General features: G+C 44.1%; 1 protein-coding gene across 2 annotated transcripts in view; it reads left to right on the top strand.

The window, feature by feature from the left end:
• PSD3 (pleckstrin and Sec7 domain containing 3) overlaps positions 1-21,828 on the top strand; it is a 338,824-nt gene that overhangs the window by 88,812 nt on the left and 228,184 nt on the right. The window contains exon 4 of one of the 2 annotated variants that reach the window (XM_087814210.1): positions 1,845-2,240. In XM_087814210.1, the coding sequence (XP_087670336.1) occupies positions 1,845-2,240 (396 nt within the window). Of the gene's footprint in view, positions 1-1,844; positions 2,241-11,681; positions 12,446-21,828 lie in introns of those variants that run through there. The other variant, XM_087814211.1, reaches the window with a different exon arrangement.

Here is a 21,828-nt window from a genome sequence, read left to right on the forward strand (position 1 = left end):
TTATGGGAGGACATCAGTGTCAAGGCCAAAGAGTTTTTTTTGTTTGGTTGGTTGGTATAAGGAAATTCCTTTTCCTCTATAATTAATTACAAGTCCACGGACAGTGAGGCTCCTTTAGGATGGCTATCAGGGCTCCTCCTCTCCACTGCCCCCTCCCCACAACACACAAATCTCCAGACTTCCTCAAAAGCAACCTTGCTATGTGGCACATGGCTCACCAGTTACATTCCCGTGGATATGCACTTTTGCTGTTGTATAGATTATTAATTCACTTCTCCTTTCCTGCCTCTCTCCTTCCCTCCTTCTCTCCCTTTTCTTCCACAAATATTTTTGGATTGGCTTCCATGTCCTTGACACTGTTAGATGCTGGGCATAAAGGAATGTTTAAAATAGACACAGCCCATGGCCACTGCCCTCATGTAGTTTACTGCTGAAGATAAACATTGACCACATAAACACAGTAATAATTATAGGATCACAAATTACGCTAGGTTCCATAAAGGAAAAGGAGAGAGAACGAGAGACACACTAGAAAGAATCATTTGAATGCAGGAGAGGTGAATTCATTAGGGAAGGTGAAGGCCCTTCTTTGGAAATGATAATTAGGCCGAGACTTGAGGCTTCACTGTGAGTTAGCCAGGCAGAGAACTGGAGGAAGACTCTTCCAGGTCGAGGGAACAACACGTGCAGAGGAGGGCTGCTGGGTTGCCTACAGTTGTATGAAGCAAAGGCCTTATGACAAGTTTGAAGATTTGACAGTGGCTGGAGCATAAGGAGCTGCGGAAAGAGGTGGGAATTAGTGTGTGGGGAGGAACTTTATCATAGGAACTTTTCATTTTATTCCAAGTACAGATAGTGGCCATTAAGAGGCATAAACCCAGAGTCGTATTTGGCACATGGTAGGCCTTCAGTCATTTAAATACAACCAAGACAACTGTATTGTTGAAGGTGAATCCTGGCAATACCTAGGAGGAATGTAGGTTACTTACGAGGGATTTTTATTCCTAGTTCTATTTTATTTCTATTTATAGGAATCTGAGGCTCAGAGAGGTTAAGTAAAGCTGCCTAAGTGGCATAGCTAGTACTCACACATCCAGGATTCAGTGCCAAGTTTTTCTAACTTTAGACCTCTTGTACTTATCTAGGTTTTTAAAATTTTCCTGTTATCCTAATGTTCATTTTTACTATTTGAAGAACATGCTACATATTAATTAATGCCCCACCCCTGTATATTAACTTATAAATTGTTTCTAGGTTTTCACTGTTTTGGTTAGCCTGCGGTAAACATGTCTGTTTTTTTTTTAAGGTCATTCACTGTCTAATTTTGGACCTGGAATCTCTCTGCAGTGCTGCCTTATTGTCAGCAGGGGGCGGCCCTTGGATTCTAGTCGTCCGCTTGAGGGCATTTGGTCTTAAATCAGAAAGTATTAATAGACTGATGAAAGCTCAGTGTATTTTTACTCCATTAAGTTTACACAACATATTTATCCGCTTCTGTTAAAATTAAGCATGACAGTAGCTGTTAATAATTTGAATGTGTGGAGTTTAGTTGGCTAAAATGGGAGCATTTTATTCACATATCCATTGGACTAGATGTAGTCACACTAGGACACTAGTTTGAACCTGTGTTAAATTATTTTGAGGGTAGCGTAGCACATGTATGCTAAGAGTTCTTCAACCTGACTATGTCTTTAGGGTATCTTCCTTCCCCAATATATTGAGACATAAGCCCAGTGAATACAAGTGTTAGTTCTACATAATGTTTTGTTTTGTTTCAATGGTTGAAGGGGAAAAAGAAAAAGTTAACCTAGTATTGAAATTCTTCACTCTCGTTTCCTTTCCAGGGTTCTTGAACAAGAGGAGCACTTCATGGGAGGAGAGGATGACATCCTTGGGCCCGGGTACACAGAGGACTCCACTGATGTGTTCAGCTCCCAGTTTGAAACCATTTTGGACAACACTTCTTTATACTACAGTGCTGAGTCCTTGGAGACGCTGTACTCAGAGCCTGATAGCTATTTCAGCTTTGAGATGCCCCTCACTCCCATGATACAGCAGCGCATTAAAGAAGGCGGCCAGTTCCTGGAGAGGACGCCAGCGGGGGCACAGCAGGACATTCTGAGCGTCTCAGCGGATGGCGGGATAGTGATGGGCTGTTCTAGCGGGATCACCAATGGGCTCAGTGGCTCTGGCGACTCCATCTACACGGAAGGCGCCCCGGAGATTGCCTTCTGGGGAAGGTACTCGTCCCTTTCTTGCTAATTTCGTGCTGGTGGTTTTTGTAGCATTTTCTCTTTGGGAAATATGAGTGTGGAATATATTTAAAAAGCATCTGTTCAGGTGCTGTGGGTATAAGTGAATGATGTGAGTAAAATGTAATTTGGGTTTTGGGGAAAGGTAGAATACACTTTAGTGGTTTACCGAATTGGCAAGCTGTGGCCACTCTGTTTGGTGGTATTTCTTGGATGACGGTATATACATTGGTCACACATCTGAACACAGATCTGTGAGTGACGAGTCGCTATGAGCTCCGATGATGCAGATTTGGTGGTGGGGCAGGGTGCTGTGAAACGACACTGAGGTCTCGGCTTTCGTTCTGACACTGACATTGGTTGAGGGCTTGGAGCGGGTGGTTTGATTAGGCAGGAGATCCTTAATCGTAAATGGAGGATGTGGATTAGATGGTCATCCAAGTCTTCTGCAGGCCTTTGCTCGGGAAGGTCCTGTTGTCGGGCAGTCTTCCTGTTCCTGGGACGGTCAAGACTACATATATTTATTTTCTATGTTAGGGTTTGTCTCCCTGGGAGATAAAGTGACATATATAGGTTATGTGTGTCTTACCTGCTCTTTAGTGATCCCTGCTTGTGGATTATCTAGCGCTTCATTTCCTCTTGCTCATCAATCTCCAGCCGTCTACCTGTCCTTTAACATCTCCATCAGTGGGCAGAGCATGTTAAACTTCTTCAAGATTTTACGAATTTAGTTTTGATACAGTTTAGTGTGTTAGGGTATGTTGCTGGAGGTGGCGGGAGATTAAATGGGGAGAAACTGTTTTAAAGCTGTATGAAAAAATATCAGTGCTCTTTTTAAAAGTCATTATTCATAGTACAATTTTCCAAGGCACCTCTTTTTATGGGCAGTTTATCCTCTATTAAGCATTTTCTGTAGCCAGCGTGTTTATAGGGTTATAGTTCATTGGATGAGCACATTCAAGATGGGGACGTTATAGCATCGTAGCTGTGCATTTCCATGTGAAATGGACCATGGATGCTGGTTATCTTTTTCGGTCACAGTGACATAATACAATAAGAATACAGGTTGCAAAAGCAGGAGACCTTGGTCTGAATTACTTGGGCAAGCCACTTCTTCTCTCTGAAATCTGCTTTATATATGTGCAAAATAGGGTGAATGATCCCTCAGTGCGCTGTGTGACTGAGTTTTAAAGAGCTAACGTAGATTAAAGTACCCAGCAGAAGATTGATCAAAGGAGTGACTCAGAACTGGATGCTGATAAGCCCACGTTTAGACTTCCTGTGTCCCTGAGAGGGGGTGTCCCTGAGAAGAGGGTGTTCCTGAGAGCAGGGCATCCCAGAGAGGGGAGTGTTCCTGAGAGGTAGGGTGTCTCTGAGGCAGGGTCCCTGAGAGGGGGTGGCTCTGAGAGAGGGCACCCCTGAGTGGAGGGTGCTACTGTAAATTGTGATAGCACCAGGCAATGCAGAAATTTTCATTGAAATTCCAATCCAACTTTCTGGGGCGAGTGGGAGTTGGTTATATTACAGACCCAAAATAGGTTGGGGAGCTGAGTGGTTTGGGCTAGGAGGCTTTGCTGCCAAAGCCACAGGAAGGGTAAGTAAATAAAAAGGAAATAAACATTACGGAGTCAGAACAGGAAGGAATTGGGTGAAAGGCTTATCTGATGTGCGGTCTGCTCTCTGAGAGTAGGAAGTCGTCTTCAGTAGGGCCCGCTTGAGTGCCAGGAGGGCAGGGTTAAACAGTTAAGAGGGAGCACTGGGGTGGGTTATAGGATTTTAGCATTTCAGGTGGAGACAGCCATATACTTCAGCCTTCTCGAGCTAGGGTTTCAGCTGCGTCACCCGCATTGTTGAACCACGAGATCTTGCCCAGTGATAAGACTGAACTCTAATACTGGATAAGAAGCATCTCAGAGACGAGCCAGCTGAACTTCTCACCCAGCTCTGGGCACTTTTCCACGTGTATATGTGTCTATTCAGGGTTAAAAAAAGAAAATAGAGCAGTCTCAGGGATCCTAAAAACTTGTGAAGAAACTGGTATAACTTGCATTTTATTTTTTACCCCCTCTGCCTCTTGGTGCCTTGGTCCCTTGGTGCATGACCAGGGGAATTGTAGGTTGAAGAATTATGACATTTCCCAGCTTGAAGTGGGGCCTTAGACAGTCTTGTTTTACAGGAAAGAATCTGAGTCCCAGTTTGGTGGGATGGATTTACCTGGTGATAGATCCTGGACCAGAATTCAAATTGCCTGACTCCTAGACCAGGTACATTTGCTATTCTAGGCTGCCTGGTCTCATATCTTTATTCTTTCTTTTGATCTAATTTCTCTCAGTGCCATATGTCTATAGAGTTGGAAGTCTGAGTTGGTGATTGTAGAGCTGCTTGTTGGTTGTGGTGGTGTGTTTTCAGTTGGAGACAAAATTTACCAAATCGTTAATAAATGTGTCTGCAAAAATTTTAAAGTAATCAATGAGCAGGCTTTTAAATTTTTCTTCTGCATTAAAGCATTCTTCTGCAGAGGTAAGGAGGAGACACAGAGGTATTGCGCCTACTAAGGAAATGCAGACTAGAATGCTGACTGCACAATAGTCAACACGATTGACTTCCCTCAGCCAAGACTCAGAGCCAAAGTGGTAGGATTCAAGGAAAACAGTGAGTTTTCAACTGTATTAATAAATGTGATATTTATACAAGAAAAATTATAAAATAAGTACGCATGTCTAGCATTCCAGATCTGTTCACCAGCCCCTCCTGTTTTCTCGGCAGTGGACTGGGCAGGGCCAGGGGGTGGGACCCTGACTGCATTGGATGAAGTGAACGCTGAGGAAGGCGAAAAGACAATGATACCCGTTTCCCTGCTGATGCCTGTGATTCTAGCTAGACATGGTCCAAGAAAATTAAGCCCGTCCCTGTTTAAGTATTGATTTTAATGTGAGTTGACAGCCACTAGTCTCTAAACACAGTTTTATATCTTAGGCATCCCATAGGTTTTATTATTTAGTAAATACATGGTGCTTAATTCTCAGAATAAGCTGGGAGAAAGGAACTATTAATGTCCTCATTTTCCACATAAGGAAACTGAGGCACGGAGCAGTTGAGTAACTTGCTCAAAGTCACATAGATAGTAAGTGACACATCCAGGATTTGTACCCAGGCAGTCAGGCTCCAAATATATGTCTGGTTTCAAAACCAAAACATTTGTTTGGCACTGTCTATGTATTCTTTTTAACCCCTCTCTGCTTCAGTATGTGCCTTTAGTTAGTTAGTCGTTGACGATTATTTCTGTGGCGGTATTTGACTGATTTCTCTTGAACTCAGGACAACACTGTTCCCCATTGCTGCTGCTTTAAAGAAAGGGAGAGTGGTCGGGAGAGGTAAGGAGGATGTTGTAGCTCATGAGCAAATCTAGTTCCCCCTGCCAGGAACACCTTCCATCCTCGGGGTGAGCCAGGCTTTGCTGGCTAGATGGGGGAGGGGGTCATTCTTCCCTGTTACTCTCCACTTAAGTCAAAAAAGGAAACATTTCATATCTGCAGTACTTTTGTATCAGGTTAGAAAGGACATGTTTAAAGAGCATGAGTGCCCACTGTTAGTCTTTTAAAGGACTCTATACATTTGTGATGCCAAATAGATCACTCTTTATAAGGGGAAAAAGTCTTTTAAGATCGTGCAGTAAATCTAGACAGGAAGAGCTAAGTTCTCTCAGGTGCTCTGAGTGCTCTGAACACCAGGGAACTGCATGTCCGTCAGGAAATAGCTCGCCCTGTGAATGTAACCCAATATTTTAATGAAGGAGCAAAGAGTAGCATCCCCTCCCTCTGTGGTCCAGCTACAGAGCACTCAGGCTGGTGGGTCAGCGGCGCTGTGTGAAGTCCAGTCACATGGCTCCAAAATTAGAAAGGATAATTAGAGACTTACAGTAATACATGTTCCAATGGGTTCCTTTGTGTCTGGGTGCTCCTTCCTCGCCGGCCCATCAGCTGATGGCTGCAACTCCAATCAGTAAGTTCTGACCTGCAGACGATAAGGCACAGATGTTGTCATTGTGACCATTAACGGAGCTGAATGTTGTCCATTTCTGTTGAGCTTAGGTTTGGACAGATAGAACAAGAGAGACAGCAAATATAGCTCTGTGGCCGGAGCTTCTCTTTTGATTCTCTGAAATATAGAAAACTCTTTTTTAAATGGCCTTTGTAGTGGAACAGATGTATTTTGTGTCTCAGCTTCCCAGTGTTTCCCTGGGGTATGGCTCAGGAGCCGGCCCTCAGGACAGGAGTGCAGCAGCGGAGGTGAATGACATCTGTGTGCCACTCATACGCCTGAGGAGAGTGCTCCGCAGGGCTCGGGTGCCTCGGAATCGGATAGCTGCGGGTTTGCTGCCTTCCTCTAGTTTTTCCCCCTTCTCAGCTGGAATGCTGGCATTTAGAAGTATCTTCTTTCTTCCTCAGCCAGTCTCTCTCTTCAGTGTCTCTCTGTCTAGGAAAAAGTCACATGAAACAAGATGAATACAGAAATTTGTTGATGTGTGATTTCAAACATTTCTGTGACATCCCAGTTTAAAACCTGCAGGCATTGTACCGGAATGTGTAAATATACTAAAATAATATGATCTTAGTTAAGCTGGTGCCAGAGGAACAGATTTTGATCTTGTGAAACTGCCTTTAGAGAGCTGGCCGACTGGAGCCCCCAGCTCTCCTGTCATTCGGAGCAGGAGGCTCTCTGCCTCACAGGTTCGTTATTGGGTTGCTGTGGCTCTCCTGATCTCTTCATTCTTTTTCTTTCACATTTTAAAACTTGTTCTGTAGCAAATAGGTTCTCAATTTTCTCTTTCTAGCTTCCTGAAGCAGTAATAGTGATTTTTTAAATTTCTATTTATTTATTTTTGCCACAAAGGATTTCTTGCTCAGTGATGGGGCTGGGGCTCTATTAGGTTTCAGGGCCAGTCATATCTGGGTTTGAATATTGCCTCGGTTACTTACTAAGTGTGTGATCTTGAGTACATTACAATCTGGGAACCTTTCCCGGTGTAACCTATCTGGTGTAGGAGGGAGGAGCAGATGAGATTATGGCCAAGTGAAAAAAAATCAAGAGAAGACCAAGTGGCTTAACAAGGCCTGGTAGATGGTAGGAGAGAAATAAGGGAAAATTAATAATAATCCCAACAACAGTAGCATGTGAGAACAGGCATGATGCCACTACACCGTGTATTTAAGACCTGTCCAGCCTCTGAGCTGCCAGCAACCAGCCTCCAAGTTGTAAGCTAAGCTGAAACTCCTCTGGCTGGATTTTTTTCATAAGAGCCCTGTGCACTCTGGTCACAGGAGGTCAACTCATCCTCTTTACTACTGGCCTGACTTGGGGTAGCTGGTTTCACTTCAGGGAACCTCTGGTTCCTTACTGGCAAAGTGGAGATAACCTACCACCCAACTTACAGTTTGTTGTAAGAATTTGCTAAATTGTAGCTTGTGGATATTTATTTTAAACCTGTCATGAGTTTCCCAGTAGTCTGTACAACAGGAATATAAAAAAACAGATAAGAAAAAGCCTGGTAAAGATGAAAAACCAGAAGGATTTGGTGGATATTTGAACATAGGACATGCAGGCTGAGCCAAAATGATTGTGAGATTTCAATTGTGGAAGAAAGGAAATCAAGCAAGGACAGCTGGAGTTGGGGAGAGCAGCAGGGTTTGCAGGAGAGCACCCACTAGTGGGGACAGGTAAGCTCAAGGAGAGTGAGGGTCCTTCATGTGCAAACACTAGTGGGAGTGTGGGATTGAAGGTCAGCTGGAGAGACTTGGGAGGCCCCATTTAGAGGTGAGGCTTGCAGCTGTGGGTGCGAGTGAGCTCTTGGAGGGTTAGGAGCGGCCTGAGGCCCTACATGCAAGAGCACTTGGGTGTTGCGTATCTTTCCAATTCCCTCTTTGTAGAAAATGTGCTCTCCAAGGTGAGTTTCCTGGCAGCTCTTCTGTGCTTGCCTCCCATCCCTGACACTGGCCCGGTTGTCATGGAGCACAGCGTGGAAGCTAAGTGTTCTGGGTCATTGCTGTTCTCTGGCTTCCTCTCAGGCAGGGCTGGCCCCCGGTTCTGGTGATCTTGTGCTCTCCCTGTTTGTTGGGTGCCTCTTGTATAAGTTGGAGATGACGTCAGGAAACGGTCCTAGATTGGAAATAGGGTTTCCCAGAAGCATTCTAATTCTGTAGGTTCAACCTTAAAACAAGCATAGTAATGTCCTGGATGTTGGTGGGTGTTGGTTAAGTGGATGAGCTTTTGTCTAAGAATGTAGTAAAAGACCTCACATGATAGGGGACATTGGCCCTCACTGTTATTACAAGGAGAACCGTAGCTCTAAATAAAAACTGGATTGGCAGTTAATCTTTGAACTGGTCAGCAATCTTTTTATTCATATATCAGTGCAACATTTAACTTTTAAAGGAAGCAATAACATTTCCTCTCAGCAGAGGTCACTTAACACAAGATTTGCAACACTGGATGAGAAAGTTATCCATGGGTCCATGGTTTGGGGAAGAAAAAGGGAGACCTTCTCCAAGTAAATACTGCTTTGAAGGTGTTTGGCATAGGAATACCAGTTTATCAGAACCCCAAACGGGTATGTTTCCGGTGTTTTAATCTTGCTTTTCTTTTTCTCCTATGGATTCATAAGCTTTCTGTAAACTGAAATAAAGAGTCTATATTAAATTGGCGCAAGCTCCAAACAGAGCCTTAGTGTTCAGTACCTGAGTGACCACGGTGCAGGGTGAGTTGGAGGTAATCTTTCTCATGAATGCTCGTGAGGATTACTAAACTCATCTAAACCAGTGTTAGGTCAGTACTTCAGAATCCCTGCACATCAGACGCTGTTTCATATGCCTTTGCCTGAACCTAGGTCCCCAGGTATCTACTGGTCTCCAAATCTAGAATTATTAAGGAGTCTTATATATCACACACTGGTCTTCTGAGATAATCTTTCTACTCACCGTTTGCTACCCAGCGGCCTTGACGGGGGAGCTTGTGAGGGGGACAGAATCTCAGGCCCCACCCTGACCTACTAAATTAGAATCTGCAATTTTAAGAAGATTTCTAGGTGGTTTACATGCTGTGAAGTTTGAGAAGCACAGGTCTAGAAGAACAGTGCTGCATGGACCAGATCTAATGTAGGAAAGTTCTAGAACAGGGTTCTCTAACTTGACTGCACATTAGAGTTATGTGGGGAGCTTTTTGAAATTCTGACTCCTTGAACTTCACCACCAGAGAGTCTGATTTATTGGTCTAGGGTGGCACCTGTCCAGCCATAGCTTTAAAAGCTTCCCAGGTGATTCTTATGTTCAGCCCAGGTTGTCAACTTCTCATCCTGGAGCTCGTTGGAAATGTGTAGCAGACCTCACCCCTCACCTGCTCCCTCAGAATGTGTATTTTAACAAAATCCCAGGTGACTCATAAGCACTTTAAAGTTTGAGAAGCACTGGAAACTTTAGATGCAGAATACATAGCTGAGCGAGACAGACCCTACTTTCAGGGGAACAGACCTGTTACAGGTCTCCGTGCCAGAGGCAGGGAGAAATCTCCTAAGAGGTTTATAAATTGAGTGGCCCTGGCTGGGAGCCTCAAATGGTTTGCTGTGTCATCTTTGGTGTGGTGATTATAGGGTCCCCATCCCTACTCTAGATATATAGGTGTCGATTCATTTTCCTGCTAGCAAACAGTATCATTTTCTAGTGAGGAGTGTGGGTTCTTAAGTCAGACTGCTTTGGTCCAACTTTGGGTAAAATATCTCTAAACCTCAACATCCTTATCTGGGAAAAGGGATAATAATTTACTGCCACTTGGTGATTACTAAAAAAATGCTGGCTGTTATTATCAGTCATAGCACTGCTCAATCTATTGTCTTCAGAACTTTTTCAGTGCCCACTGTTGTGAATGGACTGTAGTCACATTGATGTAGGATATTGTATATCTGCAATAACAATTCTAAGAGCCTTGGGTTACTTGAAGGTAAGGAGCTTTCATGATCATTTGTTTTATTGAGTTTATAATTACTCTATTTAGCAGCTCCACAACACAAGGAAGCTGACATTTTCCAGTCAAGAGTGGTAATCTAAAGTCTTTAGTATAGAGAAAATAAGGGGTATTGAGTAATTATTATTGTGAAACAAAATCATAAAGGCTCATTATTCACACGCAGCGTTCACTTAACAACTATTTTAGGATCCATCGTGTAATATTATACTTAGTCAGGTACAGGCCTGTCCTATTAGGCAGTGAACTACTCAAGTCTTTAGTCTTGAGACTCAGAACCTATTACAGGGCGCAGCACATACTGGACACTCAGTTTTTGCTGATTGAAGAACTTAATTAGCAGCTGCGTTATGCTAGGTACTAGGTGTCCCCAGAGAGGAGGCAGGTGAGATGGCTTCACAGATCACTCTGGTTCAGGGCCTAGAGAGCCAGGGGTGAGGCTCCCAGGCTGGGGCTACTCAGCACCGTGTCATGGAGGCCCTCGTGGAAGTGTCACTCTCTGCAGTGGCCTGGAGGATGACCTGGGCATGTGCAAATGCCTGTGGGGAGATGCAGCAGGTGACTTCCCAGATGGAGCCAAACACGCAGAAATATTAGCAGCTGCTTGGATGTGGGGGGACGAGAGTTGGGAGCTGAGGAGATGATTAACCTTGTTGCCTCCCGTTCCGGGCCTCTTTCTTCTGCTGAAGGAAACCGTTACCTGTGGTGGTTACTATGACTGTATAGATGGATGCGCATCCACAAACAATGTACAGGATCTGTCACACATTTTTGAACTTCATGTAAATGCTGGTTTCTTGTTTCCTTTTGTAACTTGCTTGTTTTTGCTCAACATTTCAATTCATTATTGATTCATAAAGCCCCAATTTATTACTTTATCAGCCGTATAGAATTCATTACATGAGTATACACTGTAACTTTCCTATTGATGAACATTTTGGCTGTCTTGTATTTTTGTCATCTCAAAGGCATGTTTGTGAATATTCTAATTCGTGGTCTCTTGTGCACATATGGGAGAGTTTCTCCAGGCTAGGTATATATTTAGGAATAAAATTGCTGGACTGTAGTTTATAATCATTTTCTGGGTGAACCACGGCATTGTTGAAAGGGCATATTACATTTTCTTTGAGAGTATGTAATTTTATCTACTCCTGTCTATGAAGTAATTTTTAGTTATTTTACCTCCTGATCCTTATAATTCCCCTATCCGAACTAAAATAGCAGCAGGCATCCAAAGAAAAAGCCTGGGAAAGCGGAGAAGTGAAACCAGCTCCTTTCCCAGCGGGGGCACTGGTGCGCTCCGAGCTCTGGTATCCGTTGGTTAGGTCTGGTGGCTGCCCCGGGATGGGGCAGATGCCCAGCTCCCAAGTTCCCAGATTCTCAGGCGGCCCGGCAGTTGCTGCCTGTGTGACAGCTGTGATCGTTGCCCACTTCTGCTTGTCTGAAACAGGATTTGAACAGCAGGACACACGAATATTTTCACTTCAACAATAGCAGAAAAACAGGCACAAACCAGAAGTTGAAAAACAAATCACATAAGATTAAGTGTGGATTGAACACAGCTGAATTTTCTATAGTTTAAATGAATTCGATCAGTTTTGTTGCCTATTTCAGTCATTCCTTTAGGGCCAGGAATGTGTGTGCTATAGGAAATTATGGTCTTTAAAAAATACTTGAAAAACCTTAGTGCCATAAAAGAAAATGCTGACTTGCCTTTCTTTTTTTAATGGTGGTGGACAACCTTCTCTCTCTCCCATAAGCAGCAACCGCCCTGCTCTACGTAAACTAAGCCCGTCGTCCTCTCTCCCTGTTGTCAGCTTGCTGCCCGGCTTCCAAAGAGTTAAGCTGGAGGTTTGTGAGGTCATGTGTGACCTCACTGGCTCTGGACTTTTGAAGCTGAGCTCTTGGAGGGAACTGCCGGTTGAGAGGGGAGGCTGGACAGAGGGGGAGGACTTCAACTTTTTCAAGTTCTTGCCCCTCAGCCCCTGAGGGATATAGTGGCATTCTGGGAGCATGTCACTGCGGAGTCCCTGCGCGGCCGTGTGCATGCACAGCAGAAGCAGCTGTAGAAGTCCATTAAAAGGGCCCTTGCGGACGATGAAGGCTTGCTGAGCAGATGGACCGGGAGAATGCTCTTTGTATCCCTGACAAAATTCTGGGCAGACTGTTTGCTGATGGAGGTAACTGGAATTCACTTTATTTTCTTTGTTTGGTCCTAGGCAATGCTGGATTATTTATGATGGGAGTTACAGAAAATGCCTTGGATGTTAAGCTGTTTTATTTCAAATGAAAAACATTGTAAAAAAGTCTTAGAAAGTTAGGAGAATCATCATTGATATAGTTTTCTAAATAAGGGTGACAAAAGTGAAAAGGGTGTACTTGTTAAGGGTTTCTGATGGGTGGTCCAGATGAGACTTCCCCCTTCGTAGACTTGTGCTGTCTTTGAGGTAGGTGGTCAGACGTAGCCTGGTGCTTTAGACTGTGGTGCACTTTTAGATACCTTTTGTGAAACTTTATTCAGGCGCTGGAAGGTCACCAATTGAAGCTGGTCATTCAGTGGGGTCCATTCGGCTACGCACAAGGCTGTCATTCTTATTTCGGTGTATCACTGCTCTAAAGGGACTGTGATTTCTCTTAGAATTCGGCATTAGATTTGAAACTTCAAAGTCTAGCTGGTCATCTAAAGAGAAAAGGCACAGGCGTTGTTTCTTTGGTTTTTGGTTTTGGTTTTTTCCCCGAACAGAGGGAATTTCAGCTGCATAGTTTAACTCTGCGAAGGTCTGTGTGTTCATGTTCAGCAGGTACAGACAAGTGCAGGGCCTAAGTAAGGTCAGTGATGGTAAAGAAGGAAGCTCCAGCCAGTGAGTGCATTGACATTACGTCCATCCTGGAGATGTTTGGGGTTAAAGGATTTATGAACACCCCAGGGCCTGTGGGACCCAGTGTTTGAACGTCCAGGGTAGTCAGCTGATTGTAGCAGGTGTGTTTGTGGGTATGTGTTGGTTAAATTGGTATTTCCTGCCTTGATTACAGATTTTAAGTTCACAATTTTATGTTCATATTCCCAGTATTTTATAATATTTGTCTTACGTGGCCATGAGTATAAAGGTTTTGTCTCTTTCTAATTGGATATTTTGTTTCATAGCTTTAATAATAAAGGACAAAGAAAGTGCTTGGAAAAGGGACATGAAATGTATTTTGTGAGAGGCGTGAAGCATAGTGGTTGTGAGCCTGGACTTCGCTGTTATAGGCCCATTGGTTTAAGTTTTACCTCTACTTCTTACACTTTGACCTCTAAGAAGTTACAACACCTTGCTGACCCGTCAGGGTGGAAAAGTAGCCGGCCTGCCACTCGGGCAACTTCTTGCTCCAAATAGCTGGGCAGCAGGGTGCTAATTAATTACTCTTGATTGGTTTCTTTACATGTAAGTAGAGATGCTAATGAGGGGTCTCTGGGGTGAGTATTAACTGAGATGCAATGCATCGGAAGCATGTAGCAAAATCTCTCCGGCATTAATAAAAGCTGATAGATATTAATAAACCGTGGCTACTATTATGTTTAAATTGTTCTTCCTAATGTGAGGCACGCGAGGACGACTTAGACCTTAGGGAAGCGTGCTCATGAATTGGAGTTGCGGCTATGCTCTCACTGTAAACATCAGGGCTTCTTTGTGGCAGGGTTCCAAGGGGCACCTTTATAGTGCCTTGTACCCCACAGGGGTCCCCTCTTCCCAGCCATCAGTCACCCCTCGAATGTAGCCTTTGGTGGCTAGGAGGGCTGAGAGGGAAAAGTGGGTAGACCAGTGCAGCCCATCAGCACTTGGTGGGAACATCTTTAGGCTCCCGTCCTGGCCTGACAATGTGTCCGTTTCATCATCTTTGACTATGGAGAATGGCGTTGCAACACTTGGACCTCAGCGGCGGCTTGTGACCCGCACTGGGAGTAAGAGTGAAAAGATTGTCACAACCTGCCATTCTTCTGCATTCTCTCCATCGGGGCGCAGTGCCCTTTGCCACACAGTGGTGGCTGTTCTTGGAGGGTTATCTGTGTTTCTCGCTCGGCCCTGTCTATCTCTGTGTTCCAGGAGTTAGCAGCTGTGTGCCTTTGGGAGGCTGCTTATTAGCTCCTATTTCCTGGTCTATAACTTGTGCACAACATCTTTTTTCCATGGTTACTGAGCAGGTAAAATATGTGAAAATGCTTGGCACAGAGTAAGTACTAAATACTAACAAACTTTCTGTTCTTCCAAAAATTGCTCCATTTCTTCTGTTACTGTGAAGAGAAAACTTATACAATTTGTAAATGAGTCTCTTCTTGTTTTGCTTTATAAAGGTTTCATGTCTGGATGAGTGTTTCTAAAGCTTTTAATTTAAAACAGTTTGCTTGTGTTATTAGTTGACTTCATCTAGTGTCAGTTTCTCTGTTTGCCAGTCCAGTCTATAATCCATATAATTTTTAAATTTAATTTGAACTAGTTTTCAGAAATATGGAAGGTATATGTGCCAATGGTAGAAATTCAAATAGAAGTCTGTTTGGTGTCACTCCTAGAAGGAACCTCCTGATGGTTTGCAGTGAGTCTGTGCAAGGCATGGTCTGTGCAGCTCATTGGGAACTGATTTTAAACTACCGTCCTGGTGCAGAAGAACAGATGTGGTATGGAAAGTGCTGTCAGCTTTGCCAGCTCCCATGCAGCTTGGGCCCTCTCCAGTGCCCAAGTACAGCGTTTGGAAAGTTCGGGAGCTCCCTTAAAGGAATCTGCCTGTATACTTGGGTGTGTCACCAAGAGCCAAGAGCCAAATGCACTTGACAGGTCCAGCTCTAGCCACACTGTTCGGTTCATGTGATTAGGCCAGAGCCATGCAGGACAGTGAGGCACAGGGGTTCTCCCCAACACCTGGAGCTGAACCTGCTCTAAAAATGCTCAGTCCTGCAACTCTGGGGAGGCAGAGCCCGTGTTGGGCTCCAGCGAGGATTTTAGTCATTGTTTCACTGGCCTGAGGGTGTGGTTCAGCCAGCCGGGTCTGCTGTTCTCTTTGGCTTTTGGTCATGAATAACACTGGGTGGAGGTGCTGTAGAGGGAGGTGCGCTGAAGGGGCAGTTGGAAGAGGTAGTTCAGCTTTCAGCCTTGCTGTTTACCGGCCGTGACCCTGTGCAGGGCTTCTTCAGCCCTCAGTTTCTTTACTTGGAAAATGGGACCATTGTGAAGATGAAATAAAATGAATAAAAACAAACTCATAGATACAGACAACCAAGTGGGGAGGGGGAGGGGGAGGGAGAGGTCAAAAGAGGGTCAACTACAAGGTGATGGGAGGATTAACAGACTTCGGATGGTTATCACATAATAGAGTATACAGATTTTGTATTATAACACTGTACGCCTGCAGTTTATATAGTGCTTTAGACCAATGTTACCCCAATAAATTTAGTAATGAAATATATAATGTACGTGCAAGTGCTAGATAGATTGCAGAGTGCTCTATGGGTTTTTAAAATTCGTTTTTCTTCAAGGACTGGCTTATTCCTCTGAACTGGTTTAGGTAGATTGAAATATTTGTGCTTTGGAGAGAGGAACAGTGTAGCTGCCTGGTGTTTGGTGTCATTGGACTTTATCCCACCTCTTTGTGAAGGTCATCTGGCCCCCGTGCTCTCAAATGCCCCCAGCATGCTTGCAGACTGTATTCAGACGGGAGTCGGCCAGTATAATTTCTGTGCTCAGAATGTTCTCCACTCCCTTTTGTTGATTCAGCTGGTCCTTTATTGAGGCCCCGGTTTTCAGCAGGGGAAGCACTGAGAACTGAAACCCTGAGCCACCCCCATGGACCCAACTCTGCTTCCCATTGTGAGACCTGGGATCCCTCAGTTTCCTCATCTGTACAACAAAGGGGTTACACTAAAAGGCCTTTTTGCATGTGAAATGGAGATGGTGACGCTTTCCTTTTCTGTCTTCCTTCTACCTTGCTATGTCCATCATCTTATTGTCCAGTTTCTCCTTCCCCCCCTTTAAATAACTTAGGACGGTTATCTTCAAAAAAATAAGACAAGTGAGTCTTGAGGCTGAACATCAAATCGGGGGATGCTGTGTTGACTTCTGAGACCTAGATGTAATGAAAACCTTTTAAGGGGGATGGGGTGTTAGGGTGAGTATCAAACTGTCCTGCCAGTAATCTCCTGACTTTGACATTGCTTTGTTTCATAGTCATCTGTAACTAATCATCTTTGATCAGGGCTTCACATCTCAACTCTGTTATGGGAGCTGTGAGTACCTGAAGGGAGAAAGAAAAAGGGTGCCATGGCAGCTGGTGGCCCAAATGGAGATGCCATCCTGAGAAGAAATGGAGAATGAATGTTCTTTTAGCTAGAGGCAGTAATTCCTTCAGGGCAGGGGCGGGGGCTTTTGCCAGGCTGTGTGGGAGATGTTTGCATTGCTGTGGTTTGGTTCTCAGTACTGTTCATCCATTCTGGTTTCTTAAGTTCTTTATCTAAATCTTGTTGAATAGAGGAGCACATCTATCTTGTGTGAATGTTTTCCTCTGGCTTTCCCAGGTTAGACTGCATTTCTAGGTGACAGAATGATAGGGAAACATATGTATTTCTTCAGTATTTTGCTGCTAAAAGATAAACAGAAAAAGACAGTTAAACACTATCTCTGCAGCTTGCAAGTCAGAAGGCTCAGGACTGGCCTGAATTGTGGGAGACAGTCTTTGGCTGCTGGAACATATGCATAGTGAGTACCTTGGGGGACTCATCAGCTGGACCAGCTGTTAGAGACTCATGGGAGATGTCCTTTTCATTGAGACAATTTCACCTAAAGCATTGCAGGACTCATGGCTTCAAAAGGCCATGGTTGGTGAGAGGAATGCAGATTTGTGTGTGATTGGCTGAATAGCGCACATATATGACCATGTATTGTAGGAATTATCTCTTGTAGACCCTTCCAATAGCAATGTAAATGGAGATTCTTGCTAATTCCAAAGGGTCAGGTCTCAGATATTTACCTTGCATAAACTTTGAAACAAGTACATTAATACCTATTAAAATGCCAGGCGTATGAGTACTGCTTCAGGATTGGAGGTGGGGATATGGCTGACAGGTTTAGAAGGTAATGAAGAGTAAACCGAAGGAGTAAACTGATCGCATTTTCTGGCATTTTGACTTTGGGAAGCTGGTATGTCCCATCCTTGGCTATGACTTTGAATTCACAGTGAAAATTGCCCAGCTGAGCATTTTTATAGCTTTAAAATGAGGGAACAAAAAAGTATCTACCTGAAACACAGCTAAAGAATGTCAGTTGCCACATTTTAATATAACAATACCTAATCCACGGGCCTCACCTTCTATGTGGGGTCCTGGCAAATTTACTGGTCATTGTGGAGCTCCCCAGTTGATAAGCAATATGGATTTCCCAACCCAACCCAATCCTTTGAGAGTAACTCCTTAAAAAAAAAAAAAAAAAAAAAAGAGAAAAAATTTCTAACAAAATATCTTATTAGGAAATTTAGGTTGAACAAAACAGGTACCCACCACCACACACACACACACACACACACACACACACACACACACACACACACACAAGCTATTTTTAGAAACATCAGGAGAGGAGAGAGAACTCATAGCACATACATTTGAGCCAGTCAGTAAAGTGTTTGAAATGTCAACACTGCTACATGTAGCTTCTCAGCTTCACTTGGCTGCTGCAGGGTGGGAGTTGGCCAACTCCTGAGTCAGCAGTATCTCTTCCTGTGGCACCCAAGTCTTCTTGGGAGGTCTCAGGGCCACAGAGCCATGAGGCCAGCTCTGGCAAGAGGCTGAGAAATCCATTTGCTGAAGCCAGGCTGTGGGCCAAGGGTGGAGTTGCCCCACCCAGTGTGTGTTAAGTATCAATCCACCCATGGTTGGCTAGTGTAGAAGTAATATTTATCTTGTGTTGCACTCAGTTCTATGAAGACTTATCTGAAGACAGCAGTCTGCTGGAATTGTACACCAACTTGGTTAAAAATGGAATTAGATAGGCCTTCTTAAAGAACTTTTAGAGAAAGTGTCATTGTAAAGGAAGTAACAGGATTTAGGAAAATTTTACTCTCTTAAAATAAGCTCTTCCTTCTGTGCTCTGATGCCATTCTTTCCACTTGCTGTCTTGATGGCGTGTTTTCTCCTTCTTGCTCTCCTTTTCCTGCCTTTCCTGTCTCATCTTCAGAGTTATTTAAGCTATTACGGATCTTTCCCTTTCCCCACATATGTTACCGTGCTCATACCCCGTATTGTTTCTCCACTCCACATTCTACCGTGTGGAGCCTCAATAGCTACCGATGGACTGGGACTTTAAGTTGTTCTGTTGTTGTAGCCATTGCATATCTGAGGCCATTGTGATGCTGATGAGCCCAGGGTGCCTCCAGACCCTTCTGCGGAAGGTGGATGTCCGCAGCAGTCCAGGGTCTGCTGGTGATACAAAGGGTCTCATAAGACGTGCATTGTGCTGGGAGTTGAGAGTCTTGGGCCCTGGCACCAGTTCTGTCTATATCTAAATTTTTAACCTCTCTCTGAAGCCTTCATTTACTCATCTGGAAAATGAGATTAAATAATTCACAGCATATATTTCCAGTTCCAAAAATCCATTAGTTGACTCTGTGAAATCATACTCATCCTGCCTCCTTAGATTAGATCTTTGTGACCATTTAGGATCTTCTGAACAAGAACTACTTGAAACCCAGTGAGGAGCCTGTGGAATTGGAGCAGGTAGAATAATACCAAAATTTAGCAACACTGCGCATACCTTGCCCAGTGATAAGATGGTGAGCAGGTGGAGGGAGGGAGCAGCTCCATTCTTTGGCAGTCTCTCTCGGGCTGCTCACACAGCTCTTCCCATGGAAGCAGCCTCCCCTGGCTACCCTTTCTCCATCTGAGTTGACTAATAAGAAATATTTTGAAACCCCAAATGCACCTCTTCTAGGAAGGTGAATATAGAGACAGTAGATTATAATTCTTTCTCTTAGCTGAAGTATATGACTCATGGTTGTGTCTTCTCCATCCGTTTTCAGAGGCTCCTTGTTTCTCACTTGAAAGCAGAAATGAGAGCCACAGCAGCTGAAACTAAACCAGTATGTAGGAGGTAAAAGTCCGTGTGGTTTCTCTCTTGACTTGTAGTTGTCCAGTGTATGGATATTTTAGCCCCTACATGCAGGAGACAACTTCTCTCCCTTTGGAGTGGAAAAGTATGGGGTTGGCAGTCTGGGGTACATTACACTACCTCTGTGAAACTGGGCGTGTCACCTACCCATTTCTGAGCTGATCTTATCTTTCAAATGAGGGAGTTGGGCTGAGCAATATTTAGGGTTTTATCCTGGGCCAACATGCCAGGAACCTGTGGTTTCCCTCGTCATTTGCAAGACCGAGAGAGAGGAATGTCAGTGAGGGAAGAGGCGACATCAGAGCAGCTGGGCTGTGCTGATACCAGGTATAGAGCCTGTAGCATCCTTGAAGGCAGAGGCTGTCTTCTAATTTTTGTACTGCATGAAGTCCAGATTACCTCCGAACGTCTTAAAATTGATCGTTCCTTGTGGTCAGTGTACTGATTTTGGCATTTATTTTCAAGGTGCCAGCATTTTGAGGCACAACCTCCGGGAAACTTCTGTGGCTGAATTTTTCCCATGGTGGTGGCAGGTCTTTTGAACCAGCTGCACCTTCACAAGGAGAGGTCTCCCTCCAGGGAGAAGTAGAAACTTTTCTATCCATCTCCCTCTTTCTGTTTCTTTGGTTTTTGTCTCTTTAATATAAGCTTCAAGTATGTTCCTTGTTTCCCAACCTATGTGAAATGTCTGTTGGCATTCAGGTTGGAGGACCTGATGGTGCTTTTGAACCTTGAGTGAGGATTGGCAGGGACCTTCAGTGACTCTCCAGGGATTACTCACCTTTACCTCCTTGGTAATAGTGACAGTCAGAACATTGGTAAGGTTGAACACATGCATTGAATGGCTCATTGAGAATGCTTTCTGGTCATGTAGGGGTCTCAAAATCTCCTTTTTCTATCCTTTCAGTAGCACAGGGCGACTTTAGAGTTGACAGATTGCCTTGAGTTTAAGATATACCCTATGTCAGCGAAGGATACACTCTACTTGGGCTGGAGGAGGCTTTTGTTTAGGCTCATCCCACCGACTTACATGAAGGGTATAAATACAGTGTTGATTGTTACACTTGCATTTAGTTATCTGTGCTGTTGGTCAACAGAGATATAAAAAGGATTTTATTTATAACTGTTTATTATTCAAATAGTAGTCTCCATATTTTCTCCTGTCAAATTCTTAGACTTAGTCTGAGTCATCTGAGCTTCTCTCTTCTCCCATATTCTAGTTGATGTAGCCGTGGGACTTGGGAAACTTCTCCTGTGGGCAGCGGGGAGGGAGAAGAGAGAGACAGAGGGTTCAGGTAGCCCCGCCCGTGCAACTGGGCGTTAGTGTGCTGGATCCAAGCACTCTCGGTTTGGAAGTACCTGGCTCCAAAAGCCCTGTCCTGTACGCCTGAGGGTGATGAATGAAGAGGGAGTTGCCACCCTGCTTATGTCACTAACTCTGGGACCACAAACCAGACCGTGTCAGTGGGGTGGTGCCCTCCAAAGGCCCAGGGGCACCTCCTCCAGGAGATTGCAGGGTTCCTCAGCTCACTGCTGATATGACAGCCTCTCTGTCTCTGTCTTCTTCAAGGTTGTATCTGTGTAGATGTGGCCAAGCTTCTATGAGTAATACTCAAATCAGAGCGGTAGTAGTAAAATATGCTGTTTACTTCTGAGGAAATATTCTGGCTTACTAGATGTCATATTTTTATCTCATGATTTTTTTCCCTTTAGAACAAACTTACCCTCAAGTTAAAACTATTCTACTTAGCCCAGCCGGGCGTGGCTCAGCGGATGAGCCTTGACCTAGGATCCAGGCGATCAGGGTTCGATTCCCGGTCAGGGCACATGCCCGGGTTGCGGGCTTGATCCCCAGTCGGGGGCGTGCAGGAGGCAGCTGATAAATGACTCTCATCATTGATGTTTCTATCTCTCTCCCTCTCCTTTCTTCTCTCTGAAATCAATAAAGATATAAAAAACAAAAAACTATTCTATTTAAACAACAAGATTTTAGAAAATCTAGGCCAGTTTGTGAACTCATGTGACACGCTGAGCTGAGCGTGGCTGTACATTCCTAGATTTGAATGCAAAACTTTTCCCACCAATTTGGAATGAACTGATCATTGTAACCAGCTCTCTGTGGAACAGTTGTTGATCCCAGCCCTGTAACGACGTCATTTTCTTTATACCCAAAGTAAATGCTATGCAGGCTAGATGATTCTGGAATTTGACTGCTTTCTTTTTCTCCTGATTAAAATCTTCTGTTGCAAAAGAGCCCTGCTAGTGAACAGTATCCTTATAAGTTAGTTTTTGTGCTTCTAACTTTTCTGGTAATAAATCTTATTTTTCCATGGAAAGGCAGCCCGTCCTATTTAAGGTGGGGTAGGTCTTGTGGTCGAATTTTCTAACATCCCATGCCTTCTATCTTGATTTTCTAGCTTCAGACTTTCTTTTCA

Source organism: Miniopterus natalensis, chromosome 2 (assembly GCF_054644295.1).
Source record: "Miniopterus natalensis isolate mMinNat1 chromosome 2, mMinNat1.hap1, whole genome shotgun sequence".
Lineage (NCBI taxonomy): Eukaryota > Metazoa > Chordata > Mammalia > Chiroptera > Miniopteridae > Miniopterus > Miniopterus natalensis.